Source organism: Euprymna scolopes, chromosome 4 (assembly GCF_053919585.1).
Source record: "Euprymna scolopes isolate OS-2025 chromosome 4, ASM5391958v1, whole genome shotgun sequence".
Lineage (NCBI taxonomy): Eukaryota > Metazoa > Mollusca > Cephalopoda > Sepiida > Sepiolidae > Euprymna > Euprymna scolopes.
In genome coordinates, this window is record NC_136485.1 from 171,324,461 (window position 1) to 171,347,184 (window position 22,724).

The 22,724-nt window shown below is 35.0% G+C and overlaps 1 protein-coding gene across 1 annotated transcript; it reads right to left on the reverse strand.

Moving 5' to 3' along the window:
* Window positions 1–10,778: 10,778 nt before the first annotated feature.
* On the reverse strand, window positions 10,779–22,473 carry LOC145273042 (uncharacterized). Its single transcript, XM_080127059.1, has 2 exons — window positions 21,862–22,473; window positions 10,779–12,122 (listed from the first exon to the last, which is right to left on the reverse strand). The coding sequence occupies exons 1-2, from the start codon at window positions 22,261–22,263 to the stop codon at window positions 11,838–11,840; spliced, it is 687 nt and encodes a 228-aa protein (XP_079983185.1). The 5' UTR covers window positions 22,264–22,473; the 3' UTR covers window positions 10,779–11,837.
* Between the last annotated feature and the right edge of the window lie 251 nt (window positions 22,474–22,724).

The window sequence follows — 22,724 nt, forward strand, 5'->3', positions numbered from 1 at the left end:
CATTGAGCCTTTTTTCCAGTTTACGCTGAGTTTCACCAACGTATTTACGATGGCAATTATGGCAAGGAATAGTGTACAGACCTCCATTGGAAACTGGTTTGGAATAATAAAAGGCGGAGTAGAAAAGGAAAAGGAAGAAATTGTCAGGAAATGCAGAAAAAGATGAGAAAGTTGATATGTGCATTACTACACATCCATATACAGACATATACAGATATATTCTTGCTGTTCTTTTCTATGCAGGATCAAATGCTGTTTCAAACCGCCTGTCGTTTTGTACATCCGCTCGCAGTTGACACAGGTTAACTATGGCAACTCAAGACTGCTTTGTGGCCCGCTACGCCGATGAGTAGACTGGTGACTCATCAGCCCAGCTCTGCTAAGACATATTCTTCCGCACACCTCACACTCTAGACCAATTTGGCTACCCCTCTCATCCACGGCTCCTTTCACTCTCCCTTTCTGGATATCGTTCTTCAGCCGCTCATACTGGGTTCGATCTGCCTCAAACTTGCCCACACCTCCCCGCAAGGTCCTTCTCCACACCTCCCCGCAAGGTCCTTCTCCACCCTCTTTCATCCATCTCACATTTTTTTAAGGTGGATCTTAAAGAATCCTTAAATCTCAATTTAGGCTTTTGAGTCAGACGTCTTCCCTCGGTGAGCTCGCTATAAAGGAGTTGTTTGGGAAGTCGACTGTCTAATATCCTCACCACATGTCCACTCTATCTCAGTCTATGCTTAATAACGTGAGCCTCAATGCTAAGGCATTGGGTTCGATCAAGCAACTCCACATCACTGACATACATCTGCCAACCCACACCTAAGATTTGCCGTAGACACGTCTGGTGATACCGCTCGAGACGTCTCAAATGCTCCCTGTATGTTGTCCAAGTTTCACAAGCATAGAGAAGAGTAGAGAGAACGCATGATGCATAAACCTTTATCTTAGTTGGCAGCAAGATCCCATTACGTCTCCACAAACGCCCGTCCAACTTTCCGAAGGCATCATTGCTCTGCTGATCCGTAACGATACCTCATCATCCAGGGCACCAGACATACTCAGTGTGCTACCCAAGTATACAAACTTAGAGACAACCGCTATCCTTGACACACAGATATAAACTGATGGCTCATAGTATAGCATGCCCGGAGCAGGCTGATACATTAAGACAAGGCTAATACATTAAGACAAGGCTGATACATTAAGTTTTTTTCCGATTGATGGTCAGGCCCAATGCGCTGCAGGCAACCGCAAAAGCATCCACAAGATGCTGTATATCAGTCACCGTATGAACCACCAGATCACAGTCATCTGCATAGAGCAAGTCATGAATCATTTTGGTGAGTACCTTTGTACTTGCATTGAAGCGCCTAATGATGTACAACCCCCAGTAGTTCGGTAACGAATATAGACACCATCAGAGCACCACCCCCAAATGCCATCCGAAAGACCATGGTGAAATACAATGCAAAGAGTGTGGGTGCTGGAATGTCTCCCTGCTTAACACCATTTTCTACTGAGATAGGATCAGCCAGCTTTCCCCCAACGTTGATCACAGCCTTCATATCATCGTGGAAGAGTTTAAGATGGTTACAAACTTGTCAGGACAGCCAAGCCTTTTCAAAATCTCCCACAAAGCATCCCTATTGACTGTACAGAGCACCTTACCGACTACTGACAGCAAAGAGATGCCTCGATAGTTTCCACATTCATCTGTGCTACCCTTCCCGCCAATCCTGCAGAATACACTCATCTCGCCAAGCGGTCTGCAACAATTCCACTAAGCGTCGCATCATCTTGGGTCCAGAACATTTAAAGATCTTTGCATGTAAACGATTCGGGTCAGGAGACTTTCCATTGTTCAGCTTATGGACAGCTGTTTCAACCTCCTAGAGATAAGGAACCTCTGCCAAGATATCCTTGACCGGATTGCTAGGAATCGACCTAACAAACTCGTGATCAACGTAAGAAGGTCTTTTCAGGAGGTCATTGAAATGCTCCCTCCATCTATGAAGAATGTCGGTAGGGTCTTGAAGAAGATCCTCACCATCTTTCGAGCGCAGAGGAGTGATAGGTGATCTGGATGGTCCGTAAACTGTTCACAGTAAGCTGTATAAGACCTTGGTGTTGTTCGAATCCGAGGCGAACTGTATTTCCTCAGCTTTCTGCCTCCACCATTCATCCTGCATGTTATGCAACCTCCTCTGCACCTCGTGCTTGATTGCCTTAAACTTGTCCCTCAGTCGATCTTGCTCACCATCCGTCAAACCACCCCCGAGATAAGCGTGCAATGCGATGGCTTTTGAATCAAGCAGAGCTTGAATTTCAGTATCATTCTCATTGAATCAATCCTGATGTTTACGCTCACAATAACCTAATACTCTCTCACATACCTCATAGACAAATTCCTTAAAAGCAGGCCAAGTATTTTCACAATCAATCTCTTCCATCTCCTTAACTAGTTTCTCTCTCACAATATTGTCCTTTAGACGGGCAACATTAAGTCGCTTTGGAATAGCCACACTAGCTCCCCTCATCTTGGGCTTCACAACACACTTAATCTTTGCACGGACCAACCGATGGTCGGTTCAGCACTCTGCACCCCGCATGACACGAACACTGCAGATATCCCACATCTCATATTTTCTGACTAACACATAGTCTATCAAGTGTCATTTTTTGAAACCAGGATACATCCAGGTCGTCTTGTATTTGTCCTTCTGTTGGAACACGGTGTTACTGATTTTAAAACCCATCTCTGAACAAAACTGCAACAACATCAGACCATTGCTATTACACTTGCCCACTCCGTGTTTACACAACACGTCCCAGGTTTCAAAATCTCTTTCTACCCTAGCATTAAGATCTCCAAGAATGAAGATCATATCAGCAGAGGGAATTCGTCTAACTACACTGCACAAAGACATGTAGAAAGCAACCTTTTCATCTTCTGTTGCATCCATAGTGGGTGCATAGACACTCAAAAAAGTTGAATAACGACCATTTACCAAAGGTAACCTCATAGTCATGATCCGGTCACTCACACTACAGGGAAGTTCTTCCAGGCTAGAAAGAACTGATGGCTTTATAGCAAAAGTCACGCCTGATTCCCTCTTACATCCATCCGCTCTACCACTCCAGAAAATAGAGTAGGCCCCAGCCAACTCAGAAAACTGTCCCTCATCAGCCAGTCTGGTCTCAGACAGAGCAACAATGTCCATATCATGACGTTGAAGTTCCTTAGATACAAGAGCAGATCTACGCTCTGGACGCGTTATTGTTGACGGCAAGTCAAGCAGCGTCCGCACATTCCAAGAGCCGATGGTCATTGTCATATATTTCCTCATACATACATACTTACAGACATACATACATACATATATACATACATACGGGGTGATATATATATGGATTTTTGCCCGTGTTGGGGTGATATATATATATATATATATATATATATATATATATATATATATATATATATATATCACCCCAACACGGGCAAAACTCCACACGCACTTAATCTTGTTTTATGGACGGCAGAACTTCACTTCCTTTCTCTTATTTTTTGTTGTAAGATGACTTTTGATTTTCATTACTGACTCACATTTCACATAAGGATGATTGCCTTTAGAGGTCCATAGTAACTAAATACTAGCTGACCGAAGCATGGTCATGACTGTGTAGCAACACATTACTGTTTATGTAAAAACAAATTGAAAGTATGCCTTGCTCTACTTCAGTATTGATCACTCTTGTATAAACCTCATTATATTTCACTGATTACCTTATCTCTGAAGATAATAATCTCAAATAATATATATATATATACACACACATTTATTTTTGAATATACTTTTGTGATCATAATATCTGTTTTTGAAAATTAAGGAAGTCATACCTACGTAATATTTTTTGTTATTCGGGGTTTCTTTCGCAGATATTGTGGCCTGGTAAACTATGCTTTTAGTTAGACATTTACTTTGAAGTGTGCGTGTTCTGCAGTTGCAGTTATCTTGTTCGTTATTAGTATTTTTATTTTTATTTCAAGTATGGTTGTCGTTGTCCGAAATTGGTTTATTATTATTATTATTATTATTATTATTATTATTATTATTATTATTATTATTATTATTATTATTATTATTTCTACTAGTTACCTATGTGTCCTTTGTGTTAGTTTTATTTTTGTCATGGTGTCGACATTTTTATTGTTTATTTTGTTGTAGTTTCATTGCTTTTATTCAATATTTTGTTATTATGTGCTTTAATTATTATCTCTAAATTTTCGCAGTAGCTGTAGGATAACTTTAGATTATTTTTTATTGAAAATTTTGTGTTGGGGATTTCTTTCGTGGATGTGCTTTTCGATAACATCTAGTAATGTCTTGCTAACTTTTGTTTTTAACATTTGATTGTATGGCGCCGTATACCAGATAATATTTCTTTTTCTTCTGTTTTTAATTTTATTATAGTTATTGGAGTTTTATTGCTTATACTTGATATCAATATTTTTGTATCCACTATTTTAATAATTAACACTTTATTATATTATAATTAATCAAACCAAACGTCTTTTTTATAAATGGAATTTATTTTATTATAATTTAAACTTTGCTTTATTATAATTAATCAATACAAACATATTTTAATTGAAAATGTATTTTATTATAATCAATCAAACCAAACGTCTTTTTATAATTGGAATTTATTTTATTATAATTAATAAAACAAAACATCTTTTTTATAATTGAAAATTTATTTAGTTATTATTATTATTATTATTCAAACCAAACGTCTTTTTTATAATTGAAAATATATTTTATTATTATTCTTATCATTCAAACCAAACGTCCTTTTTATAATTGAAAATTTATTTTTTTATTATTATTATTATCATCATTCAAACCAAACGTCTTTTTTATAATTGAAAATATATTTTATGATAATTAATCAAACAAAACGTCTTTTTTATAATTACAAATTTATTTTATTATTATCATTCAACCCAAACGTCTTTTTTATAATTGAAAATTTATTTTATTATTATTATCATTTAACCCAAACGTCTTTTTAATTGAATTAAATTTTTATTATCATTAAAACCAAACGTCTTTTATATAATTGGAATTTATTTTATTATAATTCATCAAACCAAAGGTTTTTTTTAAATTGAAAATTTATTTTATTATTAATTAATCAAACAAAACGTCTTTTTATTATTAGAATTTATAAAATGATTTTTATCACAATTAATCAAACCAAGCACTTTTTTCGTAGGCACAATTTCATTTATCTTATTATTTCAACTATTCCAACAATTTATCTTATTAATCCAGCCATTAAACCTTTTTTTTAAATGTAAAAATGTTTTCAAATAAATTGAATTTTTTTTATTTGCCGCCTCACGAGGGCAGAATTAGATGTGAGATCGGTTTTTAATGTGGGTGTGTATGGGGGGGGGGTTAGCTCTCTAAAAGGGCCACTCTGTATCAGTCATGAAGGATTTCTCCTCTACTAACCGAGACCAAAAAAGTGCAGTGCAGTATCAGAAGAACAGACACCACACTTTGATCCTGACCCGAAGGCCAAGAACAACAGAAAAAAGCAAACTTTTTTTGTATTTATTAAAAAAAAAACAACTTTGTTATATATAGGTCGTTGAATGGCATTCATCTGCAAAAGAGCTTGCTACTTAGCATATTCTTTTAAACATTTATTTTAATTTATGAGTTTGTTTCGGTTTTCTCATGGAATGATCGTCTTTAGTTAACTATTAAGTATAATTATATTCATGCAGATATTCTACATGATTTATACTTGCGTAATATTTGCGTAAAAAGCTTATAGTAAACACAAAACTCTTTCTATATAGATTAATGTATGCGTTGTTGCGGGACTTGTGGTATATATTATATATATCCCCCAGTCGTACAAAATAGGAAAAATTAATTGCCTTGAGGAAGGAACGAACAACGCGTTTATTGAAATAAACGAACTAGGATTTATTTCGTGAAGAAACAAATGAAAGAAAAGGGCACAACACGTGTTTAGTTTGGTGTGCGTCTCTCGCTGTTCACTGGTGAGAAGGAAAGTCTATTGTTGTAGAGAGAGAGAGAGAGAGAGAGAGAGAGAGAGAGAGAGAGAGAGAGAGAGAGAGAAAGTGAAAAAGTCAATCCAGTTTGGCGTGTGTCTCTCGCTGTTAGTTGGTGAGAGGGAAAGTCTATTGTTGCAGAGAGAGAGAGAGAGAGAGAGAGAGAGAGAGAGAGAGAGAGAGAGAGAGAGAGAGAGAGAGAGAGAGAAAGTGAAAAAGTCAATCCAGTTTGGCGTGTGTCTCTCGCTGTTAACTGGTGAGAAAGAAAGTCAATTGTTGTATAGAGAGAGAGAGAGAGAGAAAGAGAAAATCAATCCAGGACATGGAGATAGAAAGCGTGTAAGGTGTACGTACTGTCTGTTGACTCGTGCCCCCACAGATAGTAGCAGATGACGTGAAGCGCACGGGCACGCGCGCCCCGAAAGTGAGGGGATAGTCCGTCGACCGCTCAGCTCGGGAGCTGAGTCGAAAAAAGGAGGAAACAGCTCAGGTCTCTTGATTTTATAGTTGTTTCCGGTGGTCTTTTGCGCATGTGTGGTTTCCCTTCAATGGGGAAGTGACGTTGCCCATGTGTGCGTACGTGTGCGAGTATGTGTGCGTACATGTGTGTACGTTAGCGTGTGTGTGTATGTACGTGAATGTGAGTGTATGTACGTGAACGTGAATATAACTACGTGTGTGTATGTGCGTGCGTATGTTTGTGTGCGCGAATGCATATGACAAGAAAAATGGCTTGAGATGTGATGCGTGTTTTTGTGTGAGACTAGAAAGGGCTCGTACAGCGTATATATATATTTGTTTAGAAACTTTTGCTTACCAAACTCCTTTATGCAATATTTAAAATCACCTTGCTAGATATCAGGACATCCGTGGACGAGAAAATACAAATCAAATATAAAGTAAAAACTGAAATAAACGTTTAATATTACCATGTGCAGTAAACAATAACATTGTCAATTTTTGGTCTACCGACATGAAACTTAATACATAGGATATTCGAAAACACGTGACACTTTATATTTGGGTTTTAGCCGGGAAAAATTGGTGCAGAATGTGAAAATTAAAAAAAAATATGAAATTTTCCAGGTGAAAATCAAACGACGGCATTATGAATATGCACGCATAACGTAATAGCTATTGGTTCATGTTTTAATTTTTAGCCTTGCAACAAACATGTCTTCATAGCTCAGGCATTAACGTTAAAGGAAAAAGTAAATCATAAACTAAACGTTTTGGTTTCGATTCGTGTTGGTTGCACACAAGTCATTTTTTTGTTAAACTTTTTAAGTCATAACTATATATTGGGTCCAATATAATCTATATATATAAAAGCGAAAATGTATGTATGTTTGTGTGAATGTATGTATGTTTGTGTGTCTGCTAAAAACTTTCGACAGACACAACACAAATTCACAAACTTGGTCTCATATGAAAGCCCCACCTTCCGGACGAAAAATATCGAAAAATTGGCCCAAAATGACCCTCAGAAGTGCGTCAACTGATCGATTTTCTGCAGGGGAGGGGTAAAAAGTGACATTTTAATGTTAAACATTACATATTTTTAAATCGATTTATAACTGCCCCCAAAATACGGGCACCAACTCTTCTACATAATGTATACACGCGGCCGTTTATTTTGGGTCAACTTGTATTTAAAACCCGCTGAGTCATGTCAAGTGATCTTGACGTCAGCAAGCTCTAATGGCGGTCTGAATTTACAATTTAAAAATGTTGTTATCGGTAAAAAAAATTAATTAAAGCTAAACTATGAACTTCTACGCTATGGCAACGTTACCAAATTTATTAGCACATTCAAAATAGTTAGATACGATAGTTAAACGAAAAATAACAAGCCAAACATGTGAAGTAAAAAAAAATACGCTTACAAAAAATATTAACGATCGAAGTTTTTAAAAATAAAAACAGCCAGACGCCATTTTTCAGTCTTTAGAGTAAGGAAGACGAAGTGTGTGAGAGAGAGAGAGAGAGAGAGAGAGAGAGAGAAAGAGAGAAAGAGAGAGAGACAGATAGAGAGAGATGTTAGACAGGAAACGGAATACGTAATTTCGTAACGTTCCCGCGATGACCTCATTTAGTGGCTATCTGTCAATCAAACCTCTTTCACTCGCTTTATAACCCTTATTTTAACGCTATAATCAATTCCTCTTACTCTTAGTCTATACAGTTAAGTGGTTAGAGTTAGTTTCACCTCCGGGTTCAATTCAGCCTCACGACCAAAACAATTTTTTTTTCTTTTGCATCTTTAGACACGCGGGCAACGTTTCTTTATTTTTTTTACTTCGCTTATTCTTTAGTTTACTTCCCCCCCCCCTATACACACAGCGTTTTTTTTTCGCTGTTTTTTTTTTGGGGATTTGATTTTTCAGATTTTTTTAACATCATTTCAGGGTTATTACTTATCCCTCCCCCCCCATACACACACCTAAAAACACCCGGGCAACGCCGGGTACCCCCCGCTAATATAATAATAAATACGAAATGTACATCAATCTAATTATCATATTGAAGCGTATTTTACGACCGGGCAATGCTGGGCGGCCTGTTAGTATATATATATATATATATATATATATATATATATATATATATATATATATATAAAGCTGAACGTCTGCGTGTGTGTCTGGTCACGAATAGGCTCCTATATGGTTGACTATTATAGAAAACTGATCACATATAATGATAGAATATATATCGAGACACAGGAATGGGTATGTTTGATCTGGCATAATGATGATTCATTAAAATTGTGGGGTCTGCGTTCGCGCCTGATGCACAAAGTATGGAAATAAAAAAATTAAAAATTAGAAAACGTTTACAAGTGTTTTTGATATAGATGTACATAATAATACTTTGATAAATACGTTTTAACTCAAATAGTGATGGTATAATAAAATTGTGGGGTCTGTGTTCGCGCCTGGCCTCCATAGAATGGAAATATGCACACACTTTAATAAAGACTTTTATAACTATCTGCGTAAGTATACTTTGATAATTCTGTTTCAGTTTGAAGAAATATGGTATAATAAAATTATGGGGTGTTCGTTCGCGCCTGACCTCCATAGAATGGAAATATGTCACAAAGTTTAACAAGGTTTTTTAATATAGATCCCCAGAATATTGTGATAAGTGTTTCAGTGTGAACAGGTATGGTATAATAAATTATGGGGTTTATCTATTTTATTTTTACTTTCATCATATTTTGCTTGGTTTTGATACCCCCAAATTCGAAGCTATCTCTTTACAACCCTTTCTTTTCATAACCTATCAAACTTTCATAAATCAGAGTCCATTTTCTGTAGGCTGTTTTTGAACCTAGTCAACGACGGGTACTTTTGATAGTATATATATATATATATATATATATATATATATATATATATATATATATATATGCTGGTCTAGCCGCACTAATGAGCTGTGAAACAGAGAAACAGTACTGTATGTAGATGACTATAATCCTCCCCATCTTGGGTGAAGCATACTGGGAAGTGATATACAAATTATCATTAGCGTATAAAGCCGTGCTCTTTGTGTAAACAAATGGAGCTTAGGTATTTGGTGGATGTCAAAACATTGTTAATTCACTACCCGCACAGCAGCAGCCGAATAGCGCAACAGTTAGAAGCTCGTCGTTTGGGCTTGAGGTAGTTGCTTATCTAGCCGCATTGATGAGCTGTGTAACAGCAAAACAGTACTGTATGTGGATGACTCTCTCTCTCTCTCACTCTCTCTCACTCTCTTTCTCTCTCTCTCTCTCTCTCTCTCTCTCTCTCTCTCTATATATATATATATATATATATATATATATATACTAGCAAAGGCTATATAAAAGAGATGCAATGGTAAACTTCGATCCAATATGAATACCAAATATTTTTTATATAAATATTTTAATCCCAACCAAATAAAAAAGCTCAGTAACAAAACAATAGAGCTTATTATAAGAGAAAATAAATTAAAATTGTAAGTTGAAATTTACAGTTAAATCTATTGTTCGACTGAATACTCCAAAAAAAAATTTTCAAAATCCTTATTCCGTGGAGTTTCAAAGAATGCTATTCTTGTTATTCTTCTCATCAGAGGGTAGAAAGAAATCAGCAAACTATATTTGTAGCAATCATTCACAGTTGAGTGTTTCAATCTCATCCAATTATGTTCGACAAAGAATATGCACCCACTTTCTACAAATTCGTGAATTCCTTCTTGAAAAACGTAAGATGGAACTATACTACATTTACAACGCCACTTTTTATTAAATCGACAGTGTTCGCATGGTCTCGTTTCGTCTGTTATGATTGGTTACCATTGCGATCTAAATGCAAAGAAAAATTTTAGACTGAACACTACTATTGCTGATATTTCTTTTTAAACGACCTATACAGTTTTGGAAGTTACGACTATAACAAATTGCAAGTTCATTTTATGCCATAACCAGCAAATTCTAGTACTACAAATATAATTTGCTGATTTCTTTCTGTCCTCTGATGAGAAGAATAGCAAGAATAGCATTCTTTGAATCCGCGGAATAAGTGCATATTTCTATGATCTTGAGATGTTTGATAGAGTTATATATATATATATATATATATATATATATATATATATATATATATATATATATGAATGGAAATGTATAAAAAAGAATACGAAAAGTATAAAAGCTTATAACTTTTCTTTATTCGTTTTCATTTGATGACGTGCAGGAATACAAAATAATATTATGAAAAAAAAATAAAACACTCTTTTTACAGGTACATATTTTCGACCGATCCTTCAGTCTTCATCGGTGTAGTGAAAGTATATATATAAAGCAGTGACGTAGCTAAAGGGGGTGTGAGTCCAGTGACAGCGAAGGAGAGGTGACGCAATGTCCTTGAGGTGACATTTGAGTGTATCGCAACGGTTGACGTTTACTCTAGCTACGCCACTGATTTAACCATTTTCTTTTTACCACTAATGCTAAGTTTTAATAACAAGGTCGTAAAAGCACACGTAATTGCATGAAAAAGTGGAAGCATCTCCCCAACAAAACAACTTACTGAATTATTTTATCATGAAAAAGCAAACAAGCAGAAAGCGTACGTTAAAAAAGGTATTTATTTGCTCCCCCATCGAGTAAATTAGGCACAAGGCCGATTTTTAATGTGAGGAGTGAAGGGGAAATGGGGACCAACTCCCCGGGGAGTAGGGGAGCTGGATAGTGACAATTGGTATGAAGGTTTGATTTTATTTGCTTCCCCACTGAGCAAATTAGGCACAAGGTCGTTTTTAATGTGGAGAGAGAGGGAGGTGGAGGGAAAGGGGACCAGCTCCCGATCGGTGGGAAATGGGAGCTGGATAGTGACAATTGGTATGAAGGGTTGGTATTTATTTTCTCCCCCACCGAGCAAATTAGGCACAAGGCCGAGTTTTAATGTGAGGAGTGAAGGGGAAATGGGGACCAACTCCCCGGGGAGTAGGGGGGCTGGATAGTGACAATTGGTATGAAGGGTTGCCCCTACATTGACCAAGGTCTGATATGTGGGGTTACCCCCACATATAGTCTTTTCTTGCAGTATCTGCCGGAAAAGATCTTGGCCAAAAGGCAAAGAAAAAGCGTACGTTAAAAAGAAACAGATTTATTTCAAATTTATAGATAAAGTAAAAGCAGGCAGCTCATGATGAGGAATTGCTAAAGTAATGCTACAACAGACGTTGTTATAGTACACCGATAATATCATTTAAGCTTTGTGATATTTTTTTGAATATTTCCTATTATGTTTAAAACAAATGAAAAACCCGCGTTGGTAGAATTTGTCTGCTTGTTAATTTGTCCCTGTAAGTCATCTTTTACATCGTCCAGTTTTTTTTCGGATTGTTTTGCAAAATTTTGGATCTGGCTCATTGTCTGCGCAATTCCGCTCGTAATGCTCGTAATCGTGTCTTTTAGTTCTTTAATCTTCGTAAATAAAAAACCAATGCTCTGGCTTTGTTTCACCACGACTTGCTGTACTGCGTTTTCCTGAAAATAAACGAAAATGTTTAAAAAAATACTTAAGCGCTATTATATTTTTAAAACTTTTTTTGAGACGAGGATTGATTATCCGTATTATTTGGATCATTCAGACTACTGTTCTCATCTTGAGTGCCATTTTCACAACGTTTCGATCGATGTAACCTCCAACATTCTACAGGTGTATCTAGTCGAACTCTGGAATCGTCCTGTCGAACTCGGAAAACTGTACGATATTTACGACGAAACCCTTTATTAAATCGGTGTCAGAAACTGCGTGAAAAATATCAAATAATTCGACCCCCTGTCTTTCCAAGCTTATATCTACTCAAAAAAGTAATTCAAACCCTAATTTTTTTTTCAATTAACGGAGCAAGGACCAAGGTTTCATTTAAAAAAAAAAAACAACAAAAAAAAAACGTGATTTAATAAAAAACGTTTTAAACTTCGGACTTTACAGGTAAATTTCTAAAAAAACACTTCTTTTTTTTGTTTTAAATTTGAATATATTATTTATTGATCTTTTATCTTTAATTTGTGATATATAAAACTTTGGTGAGTAAATTAATTATTTACTTTTTAATAGACATTTCAAAATGGGGGGGGCGTGAATTAATTCGACCCCCTGTCTTTCCAAGCTTATAACTACTCGAAAAATGTAATTCAAACCCTAATTCTTTTTTCAATTAAAGGAGCAAGGACCAAGGTGTCATAAAAAAAAAACAAAAACAAAAAAAAAACAACGTGGTTTAAGAAGAAAAATATTTTAAACTTCGAACTTTATAGGTAAATTTCTAAAAAACACTTCTTTTTTTGTTTTAAATTTGAATATATTATTTATTGATCTTTTATCTTCAATTTATGATATATAAAACTTTGGTGCGTAAATTAATTATTTACTTTTTAATAGACATCTATATGGGGGGGGGGCGTGAATGAAAAACAAAACGTTTGTCTAAAATATTATATTCGGTTTATTGGAAAGAGCATAAAATTTCACATTGACCTTGAAAATATCGTAAAATAGAATAAATAGAAAAATTTTGATAGATTTTTTAATTTTAAAAATTGAAAAATACTGAACACGTAAAATTCAATTAATTTCATTACTGTTTAAAAAAAAAATTCTATTACTTTTTATACAACTTTAATAGTTTATTTTGGAAGTATAATCCATAAAGAAAATAAACAACCCACTTTTAAAAGAGAGATTACGAGTTTTTTATATTTTATTTACAGTTTCGTGTTAGGGGTGTCAAAAATTCCCACAAAAATTCTGATACACCTAACGGTGTTCGCACGCCCTCGTTCCGTCTGCTAAGTATTTCGCAATTGTATTTCCAGTGTCGTTCGCAGTGAGGATTGAACCTTCAACCTCTAGAAGAGTGTAACTTATAACTGAAGTAAGTTGCTGGAATCTGTGTTAAATAGAGAAGTAATCAACCATCTCAGCAAAAATAACCTTCTTAGTGACACACAATATGGTTTCCGTTCTGCTCGATCTACAGCAGATGTGCTTACAGTTATATCTCATGGGATTAGAAAATCTCTCGACAGATGCAACCTTTCTTGGGCAATTGCTCTTGACATATCAAAAGCCTTTGATAGGGTATGGCATAAAGGTTTACTTCACAAGATCTCTAGCTATGGTATAGTTGGAAATGTCTTCTCAATTATTAAATCATTTCTCGCTGATAGGTTCATAAGAGTAGTAGTTGATGGGCAAAAATCAGAAGCTCACGGTATTAATGCTGGAGTCCCTCAGCGGTCCATCCTGGGCCCAACTCTTTCCCTGATCTACATTAATGATCTTCCAAATCACATCCTTACATCATTCGTAGACATTGTTGCTGACGACACTACCATCTATGGTAGCACATCTAAGACAGTAAACGACCAAGTTCTCTCCAATTCTCTCTCCTCTGATCTTGATCACGTTGTACAATGGGGAAAGGAGTGGCTGGTTACTTTTAATGCATCTAAAACCAAGCTTCTATCTTTACATCATCAACGTTCTGATCCCCATCTGGCATCAATTAAAATGAATAGCTCTCGTCTTGGGGAGGTCTCAAGTTTTGACAAGCTTCTGGGCTTGACCTTTACTCCCGATCTTAAATGGAATACGTACATCAAATCTGTTATATCTCACTCCTGGTGCAATTCTCTATCTATATAAGAGCCAGATATGTCCAAGTATGAAATACTGTTGCCACATATGGGCAGGAGCTGCTAGAAAAGACTTGTCCTGCCTTGATAGAGTTCAAAATAGACTTCGTGATCTGGTGGGAGATGTCCTTTTCTCTTTCCTGCAACCTCTATCTCACAGAAGAGATGTTGCGAGTTTGTCTCTGCTTTATCGTTATTTTCATGGAAAGTGTTCGACTGAGCTTCAATCTATGGTCCCCTCCACCAAACTTTCACAAGAAACACTCGTCTAGCTGAAAACGCTATCAATAATTCCCCCCACTCTTTATATGTGCCTAAACCTAAACGTAGATTCCATGAACAAAGTTTCTTTCTTAGAACTGCACGCCTGTGGAATTGTCTTCCGTTTTCCTGCTTTCCAGCTGTCTATAATATGGTTGTCTTCAAGTCCAACGTGAACAAGTTTATAATGAGCCGTTCCACTTAAGTTAACAAATTTATCGAACTTTCATTACTACCGATTACTATATTGTCCTTTTGACTGCTGTACACTCTTTAACCCTTATCCTTGAGTGGTTTATCGGCCTAGATAAATCGTGACGCCTATGTAAAAAAAAAAAAAATACCAAGTATATTATCCACTACGTCACGGGTCCTTGCAAGGGTTCCTTTTGAAATTCAGGGAAGATTCTTGATTTCGACAAGACACACCTGAAGAGGCTCGGAGGTTACATCGGCCGAAACGTTGTAGAAATAACCCTTAAGATGAGAACAATAGTCCGAAGGATTCAAGAATTGCTTGGGCGTTACTTTGTTGGGTTGGCAAGTAAGTCTCCTCTTCTTTTTAAAATTTAAATTTAAATGTTTTAATCTATATAAATAAAACAGCAGATGTATGTATGTGTATTTATGTGAAAATATTTAACCGATAAACTGTTAAATTACAGGTCACATAACACTGAAATTAACAGGAGTTAGTAATCATACACCAGGGATGGTTTATAACAAGTAAAATCTTTGTTTGGATAAATGAATTACGTGTATAGAAATATGTCGGCAATTTGAAATGCAAAATGTCCATTTCAACTTGCCAACATATTTCTATTACTTTTGAGCATACGCGAATTCATTCATAGCTTGGAGTGTTTTAGTTTTAACGCTTATTATCTTTCTGTCGATAACTCAAACGGTAGAAAACGCAGCTGGAGAGGTAAATGGTTCTCATGCCATTAAAATTAGTACTATATATATATATATATATATATATATATATATATATATATATATATATATATATATATATATATATACGTTTTACTTTTTATTACCGTATCTTTCTGTTAAGTTACATTATTGTTTTCAGCTACTTGGCTGTTATTTTGGCCTTCGGGACAAGATCAAAGTGTAGTATCTGTTCTTCAGATGCTGCACTTCTATTTCTTGTTCTCTTTCGGTGGAGGAGAAATCCTTCACGACTGAGACAATTTTTATTTTTGTACCTTTTCTCCACGTTAAAAAACGACCCTGGTGTCTAACTCTGTCCCGTGGAGAGGCATAGTAAATAGGTACATTATTGTTTCAGCTACTTGGCTGTTATTTTGGCCGTCTGTAGCATCCTCATACTTTTACAGAAATGTCCGCTATTTTGGGATGAGAGAATAGCGGACATTTCTGTAAAAGTCTGAGGAAGCTACAGACGGCCAAAAAAACGGCCAAGTAGCTGAAACAATAATGTGACTTAACAGAAAGATACGGTAATAAAAAATAAAACGCATATCTGCTCTACAACGGTATTGAGCACTTTCTTCAGTTTTTATTAATTACCGTTTCCACTATATATATATATATATATATATATATATATATATATATATATATATATATATATATATATATATATTGTGGGCAGACCGGCGTTGCCCGGTCGTACAATACGCTTAAACATGTTATTTTAATTTATGAAAATTGGGTATGTATGTAGAATCAATTCTCTATTGATTATTATATATTATGAGGAATAATTTGCCCAGTGGATAATTCGCAAAAAATGAATGAATAAATACATTAAAAAAAAAAAAAAACAATGATAATGCCGTTCATCAAATTCCGTCTGTGTTTGTTTACAATATCATGTCAGCTGATATTTGGGCTTGACAATCAATGTCTTTGAAACGTACTTTCTAATTAATGTTTAGTTTTTAAATATGCAGATGGAAAAATGATTTGCGGCGATTTTAAATGGTACCTTTTTTATCGTAAACTGAACTCATTAATAAGAATAAATTAAATTAAAATAAAATCGGGTTTGTACAGGAGATCATTCGATCTGTAGTCGAATGCTTTAACACTAATCTATATCTCCAGGTTATAATAAATCTGTTTTTTTTTAAAGCAGGAATGAATTGCTTAGATTTTTTAAAATTTACCTTTGTCTGTGTAACGTAAAATATTCCCCTGTAAAAATTATTCTTTTTTGACTTATAAGAGAAAAATAAAGCTATTTTAAAGATCGGATTTTTTCGATACTTATCGGATGAATTTTTGTATAAAACATATCTAAGAACACTGCCAGGTATATAAATTATCTTTGTGTAAAAATTGTAAGAGATAGGCTCAGCTGTTTAGGAACTCACACGGGCAAAGTGATTTTTCGTACGAGCGGTCGGGGTTCGATCCTGGCTTGAGGTAGGTGCCTGTCTAGCCGCACTGATGAGCGAAACAGTACTGTATATATATATATATATATATATATATATATATATATATATATATATATATATATATATATATATATAAGTGAAAGTGTCTCTGTGTGTGTCTGTGTGTCTGTGTATATTTCCCTACGCAATAACTCTGTCAATTTTTAGTCTACAGACTCGAAATTTGATATACAGGGTACTGAGATTTGGGAAAATAGAGGTGATCGGTTTTTGGCCAGAAATTTGGCGATTAAAGGGGTCAAACTTCAACGATTTGACCTTTGAGAACTCTACCAAACTCCTCCGACAATTTTGGGTCTACGCACTTGAAATTTTAGATATAGATTCCTTGGAAATGGATCTAACTTAATAACTTGATTTGAGCCCCAAACAATAAATTTTAAGGGGTCATAATAGGGGTCAAAGTTAAAAAAAACTGACCTCTGCGGTCACTTCCAAATTACTCAGACAATTTCTGGTCTAAATATTGTAAATTTTACATAAAGAGTATTCAGAGATAGGGCAAGCTTTTTCATCAGTTTGGGTCGAAAATTTTTACTTACCAATATATAAATGTATGTATGTATGTCTGTTTGCATATCTGCCTTAAACTTTCAATAGAGGCGACGGATTTTAGCAAGATCAGTATCGTTTTAAAGTTCGACCTTTCATACGACAAATATCGAAAAAATTGGCTAAAACATTAATATCTTCCCCTTCAACTAGGCACTTTTCTACAGGGAGGGGGGTAACTTTTTTCGCCAATATTTTTGAAAGTTATCCTCTCCTTTAGATTGTCTAGCCTTAATTAAAAAAAAAAATGTCGCTTCCGGTTTGGCGGTGGTCGTAACAGCATAAACGTTAGGTTTTACCCCGTTCTTTTCTTCCTTTGCTGTACGGGTTCGAGCTTGCCTTCCTAGTACCACTTTTTTTTTTTTTTGCTCAACATACACATCCAAACACCCGGGCAACGCCGGGCTGAAATGCTAGTATATCTATAAACGTGAACGTGTATGTGTGTGTGTCTCTGTACATTTCCCTACGCAATAACTCTGTCAATTTTTAATCTACAGACTCGAAATTTGATATACAGAGTACTGAGATTTGGGAAAATCGAGGTGATCGGGTTTTGGCCAGAAATTTGGCGATTAAGGGGTCAAACGTCAACGATTTGACGTTTGAGATTTCTACCAAACTCCTCCGACAATTTTGGGTCTACGCACTTGAAATTTTAGATATAGATTCCTTGGACATGGATCTAACTTAATAACTTGATTTGAGCCCAAAACAATACATATTAAGGGGTCAAAATGAAAAGAATTACGTTTTTTTTTTGCTCAGCATACACCTCGAAACACCCGGGCAGAGCCGGGCCTAAATGCTAGTATATATATATATATATATATATATATATATATATATATATATATATATATATATATATATATATATAAATATATATATATATATATATATACACACACACTCTATTAAATAATATATATATAAATATATATATATATAAATATATATATATATATATATTATTCAATAGAGTGTGTATGTGTGTATATATATATATTTATATATATATATATTTATATATATATATATATATATATATATATATAAATTAAGGTTTGATATGGTCAAACGTAGGGACTAATGAATACAACCACGTTGTTAGATTTTATAGTTAGTTTGATTCCTTTGAATGTTAATAAAGAGAAAGAGAGAGGTGGAAGCGAAAATGAGGAACACTGCACAAATCACCAACGAGTGTTAAGCAACCTCGAGTGAGAGGGATGAGAGTTAAGTTTCATTGACAATGTACGCCGTCTGGTGTGAACTTAGTTAGAAACAACAACAGCAAAAAAACAAGCTAAAAAATAAACGTAGAATATAATAATTTTCAAAAAAATTAATTCTTATTCACCCCCCCCCTTCCCACGCTAAAAAGGCATATTGCCATTTGGATGTAAACAGCTACTACAGAAAATATGAACTGGAGCAAATACCTAGTGGATATTGCGAAGGTTGCTGCAAGAAAGGTGGGTCTCCTTTATCGTGCTAGAAAACTACTCACACCTGAGAGTATCTTGTACATCTACAAGGCCACCATTTGCCCATGTATGGAGTATTGTTGCCACATTTGGGCTGGTGCTTCTGCCACTAGTCTCTCTCTCTTGGATATGATAAAAAAAGTCTCCAAACTAATAATAGCTTCCACTTTATCAACTAGGCTACAACCCCTGTCCCATCGCTGTGCCTGTTTTACAAGTATTTTAATGGAATGTACTCTGATGAACTTATTGCACTTGTCGACTTACATATTCCCGACAAACCTTGAACTTAGCAACAAAATCACACCCCTTCACTGTTGAGGTCCCTAAATATCAGAATCCTTTCTACTCTAATAGCTTCTTCCCTAGAACGGCTTGACTTTGGAATTCTCTTCCTGTTATCTGCTTCCCTGATTGTACTGATATGCAGAAGTTCAGTTGCAACGTAAACCAACATCTTAATCTTTCTTAGGTATCGTCCCAATTAGTAGCATCTTATGTCCAAGTGGCAATATGCCTTGTTTGTTTTTTAGTTTTTTTTTTGGGGGGGGGAGTAAAAAAACTATTTCGCATCATTTCTACAAGGACATTTGTAGAAATTATTTGGAAGGTTATTGCTAACTTGTACACTAAAAGCAAAAACACTTTTGTTTAAGAACAATTATCTTTTTTGATAAAGATAACGACAAACCAAACAAAGGCAATTATTGCATTCAATCAAAAAATATATTATGATTCCAAATACAACAAAGATTTTCAAAATTTGGCCTTCGGGACAAGATCACAGTGTAGTATCTGTTCCGACAGATGCTGCACTTAAGATAATTTGTACCAGTCAATGGAGGGGAAACCCTCTATACTGGGACAATTATTATTTTTGGTAACCAGAGTGCCCCCTTTTTGCCTACTTTTAGGGGAGCTGGTTTTTACCTCACATTAAAAACGGCCTTGTGCCTAATTTGCTCAGTGGGGGAGCAAATAAATACGATCTGTTCTTCAGATGCTGCACTTCCATTTCTTGTTCTCTGTCAGTGGAGGAGAAATCCTTCACGACTGAGACAATTTTTATTTTTGTTCCTTTTCTCCACGTTAAAAAACGACCCTGGTGTCTAACTCTGTCCCGTGGGGAGGCATTGTAAATAGGAACAAAGTGATAATCAGTTTCTTGTGTGATTTTGAAAAAACGGTTGTACTGAAAGGTGTTTTCCTTGTTTAAGAAAGTCAGTTTAGCAGAGATGAGGTGCTCGTCCCTTTAGTTTTTGTTAATCAAAATTAACTTCCTCCAATATTTGAGAGTTCCTTCATTTGAGAGTTCTTCTGTGAGAGCTCATTTAGAACCATTTTCTCTTAAATAAATTGTGCAAAAAGCAACATAAATCATAATTAACTCCTTAGGCAAATTATCAAACATCTTATTCAAAATATTCTAAGTAGGGAGTTGAGCAGCGAGATGTATATTCACATTGCATTTAAATTTCTGAATGTTGTACGATGAGGGAAACAGGAAGCAGGGTGGGAATTCCGACGTCTAGCAGTCAGAGGGAAGAAACTATATGGCTCTCCGGTATCTAGAGACATGTACAGTGAAACGGGGTTGGATTTTGTTGTTTGTCTGGTTTGTCGAGAGTATTTACGTCGAGGAGGCACAAGTGCTATCAATTCTTCCAATCACATCAAAGTACTTGTAAGACTGACACAGGGATGCAACATTGTGGCGACTGGACAGAAGTCGGAGTTTGCTTGAGAGTCATAGCCTATTGTTTGATACTCATTTTTGAACTCTGTCTAAAAGAGAGAGAGACAGAGAGAGAGAGAGAGAGAGAGAGAGAGGAGGACGAGGAGAGCAAGATTAATGGTAGATGCACTAGCTCGGATGTCGGAACGATATTCCATGCAAGGGCGAATGTTGTTTTAGGGTGTACCCATATACGAAAGTAAATGTAATGTTTGGTACCTTTAAGACGCTGCTATAATATATAATATTTATACTATATATAATATATATAAAATATATATAATATGTATATAATATATATAAAATATATATAATATCTATACATTATATATAATACCTATATAATGTATATAAAATATATGATATATATAATATCTATATAATATATATAAAATATATGATATATATATATCCATCTATATAATATATATAATATCTATATAATATATATATATACTATATATATACTATATATAATATCTATATAATATATATAATATCTAGATACTACATATAAAATATATAATATATATAATATCTATATAATATATATAAAATATATAATATATATAAAATATATAATATATATAAAATATATAATATCTATATATATATAAGTAAAAATATGTATGAGGACACTTTTTAGCCTATATGCTCTTGAAATTTCATATATAAGTTATTCAGATATGTGAAAAACTTTTAATTTGTTTTCATCCGGAGTCAAAATTGAAAAATTGGTAGTTGGTAGTCTTCGGGTTTTTATCGGTTTGTCAACTGATTCACGAATGCGCATGCGTGAATGGTTCACATGACAGATTCTTTATGTAAAGAATAAGTAGGTTTAAAAACATATTTTAACGACGTGACAAACTGGCATAATGGTTATCGTACTTGACTCACTGTATTTATGTTTTGGTTTCGATCTCGAGTATTTTTTTTTTACTTTCAAGAAGTGAACTGTTAAAAAATACATAATACTCACATGCACATGTCTCAGTTTCTGTATGAATTAAAATATATTATTTATGCGTATTTTACGACCGGGCAATGCCGGGCGGCCTGCTAGTATATAATAATTGTTTTTCATTCTTTATTGGTTTACTTACCCGCTGGGAAAGGCTTTCCACGTCGTTTTTTAATATATATATCTGATCATTCATCGGTTGTAAGCGTTTGTTCAGGAGAGTCTCATTCATGGTGCAATTAGGATGGTCCAGTTTCTTCTCCGCCGCTTTTGTCCACTGCAATAGTTGAGTTATTTCTTTTTCTGATTTATTTACTTGGTGTTTAAGACTATCGATTTCCGTGGCATTGGGTTGCTGCAAAGTCAGATTGTCGAGCCGCGTCTGCATTAACGACCTTTGCTTTAATAAGTAAGTCACTGAGTCTTGCAGGACCTCGTTTATCATCTTCAGCTTCTCGATTTCGGTGTCTATCTCGTCGGGGGTGAGAGAAATGCAAGGTGCAAGAAGAAGCAATACGATGAAATGTCCCGGTGCCATTTTCATTAAAAAAAAAAAAATTCTCGGTTTAGTTGTTCAAATGATTTTCGAAATACTAACAGATATTTACAGATCAATATTGCTATTCGCTAAGGGGATATAACTCTGTTGTGATTATGTTATTATTATTTTTTTTGCAAGTATTTCTAAGGTCTAACGTCTGCTTAGTATACCAAATGATCTTGGAAGTACTGAGAGTCAGATAGATTTGGTCGTCATCCGATAAGCGGGCATAACTTTGTAGCAATTATGTTACATTTTATAAAGTGATCGTTTCTTATGTGTGTCTTGTTTGTTTTACTTCTGCTTCTAGAATCTGGCTATGACGTAATAACGTTTATTGGCGACTGTACTATTTTGGAAGGGAGGACTTTGATGACAAATGAAAAAATATCAATATTTGACCAATCCTGTATAAGTCCGGTGTTTGCGTGGAGCAGATAAAATCAGAAAAACTAAACAAGTTG

Bases quoted from the DNA above. Each gene is read 5' to 3' on its own strand.
- LOC145273042 (XM_080127059.1), bottom strand. From the start codon at position 22,263: ATGAAAATGGCACCGGGACATTTCATCGTATTGCTTCTTCTTGCACCT. The intron at 12,123-21,861 runs GTAAGTAAACCA...GTTTATTTTCAG, and splicing joins TGGAAAGCCTTTCCCAGCGG to GAAAACGCAGTACAGCAAGT.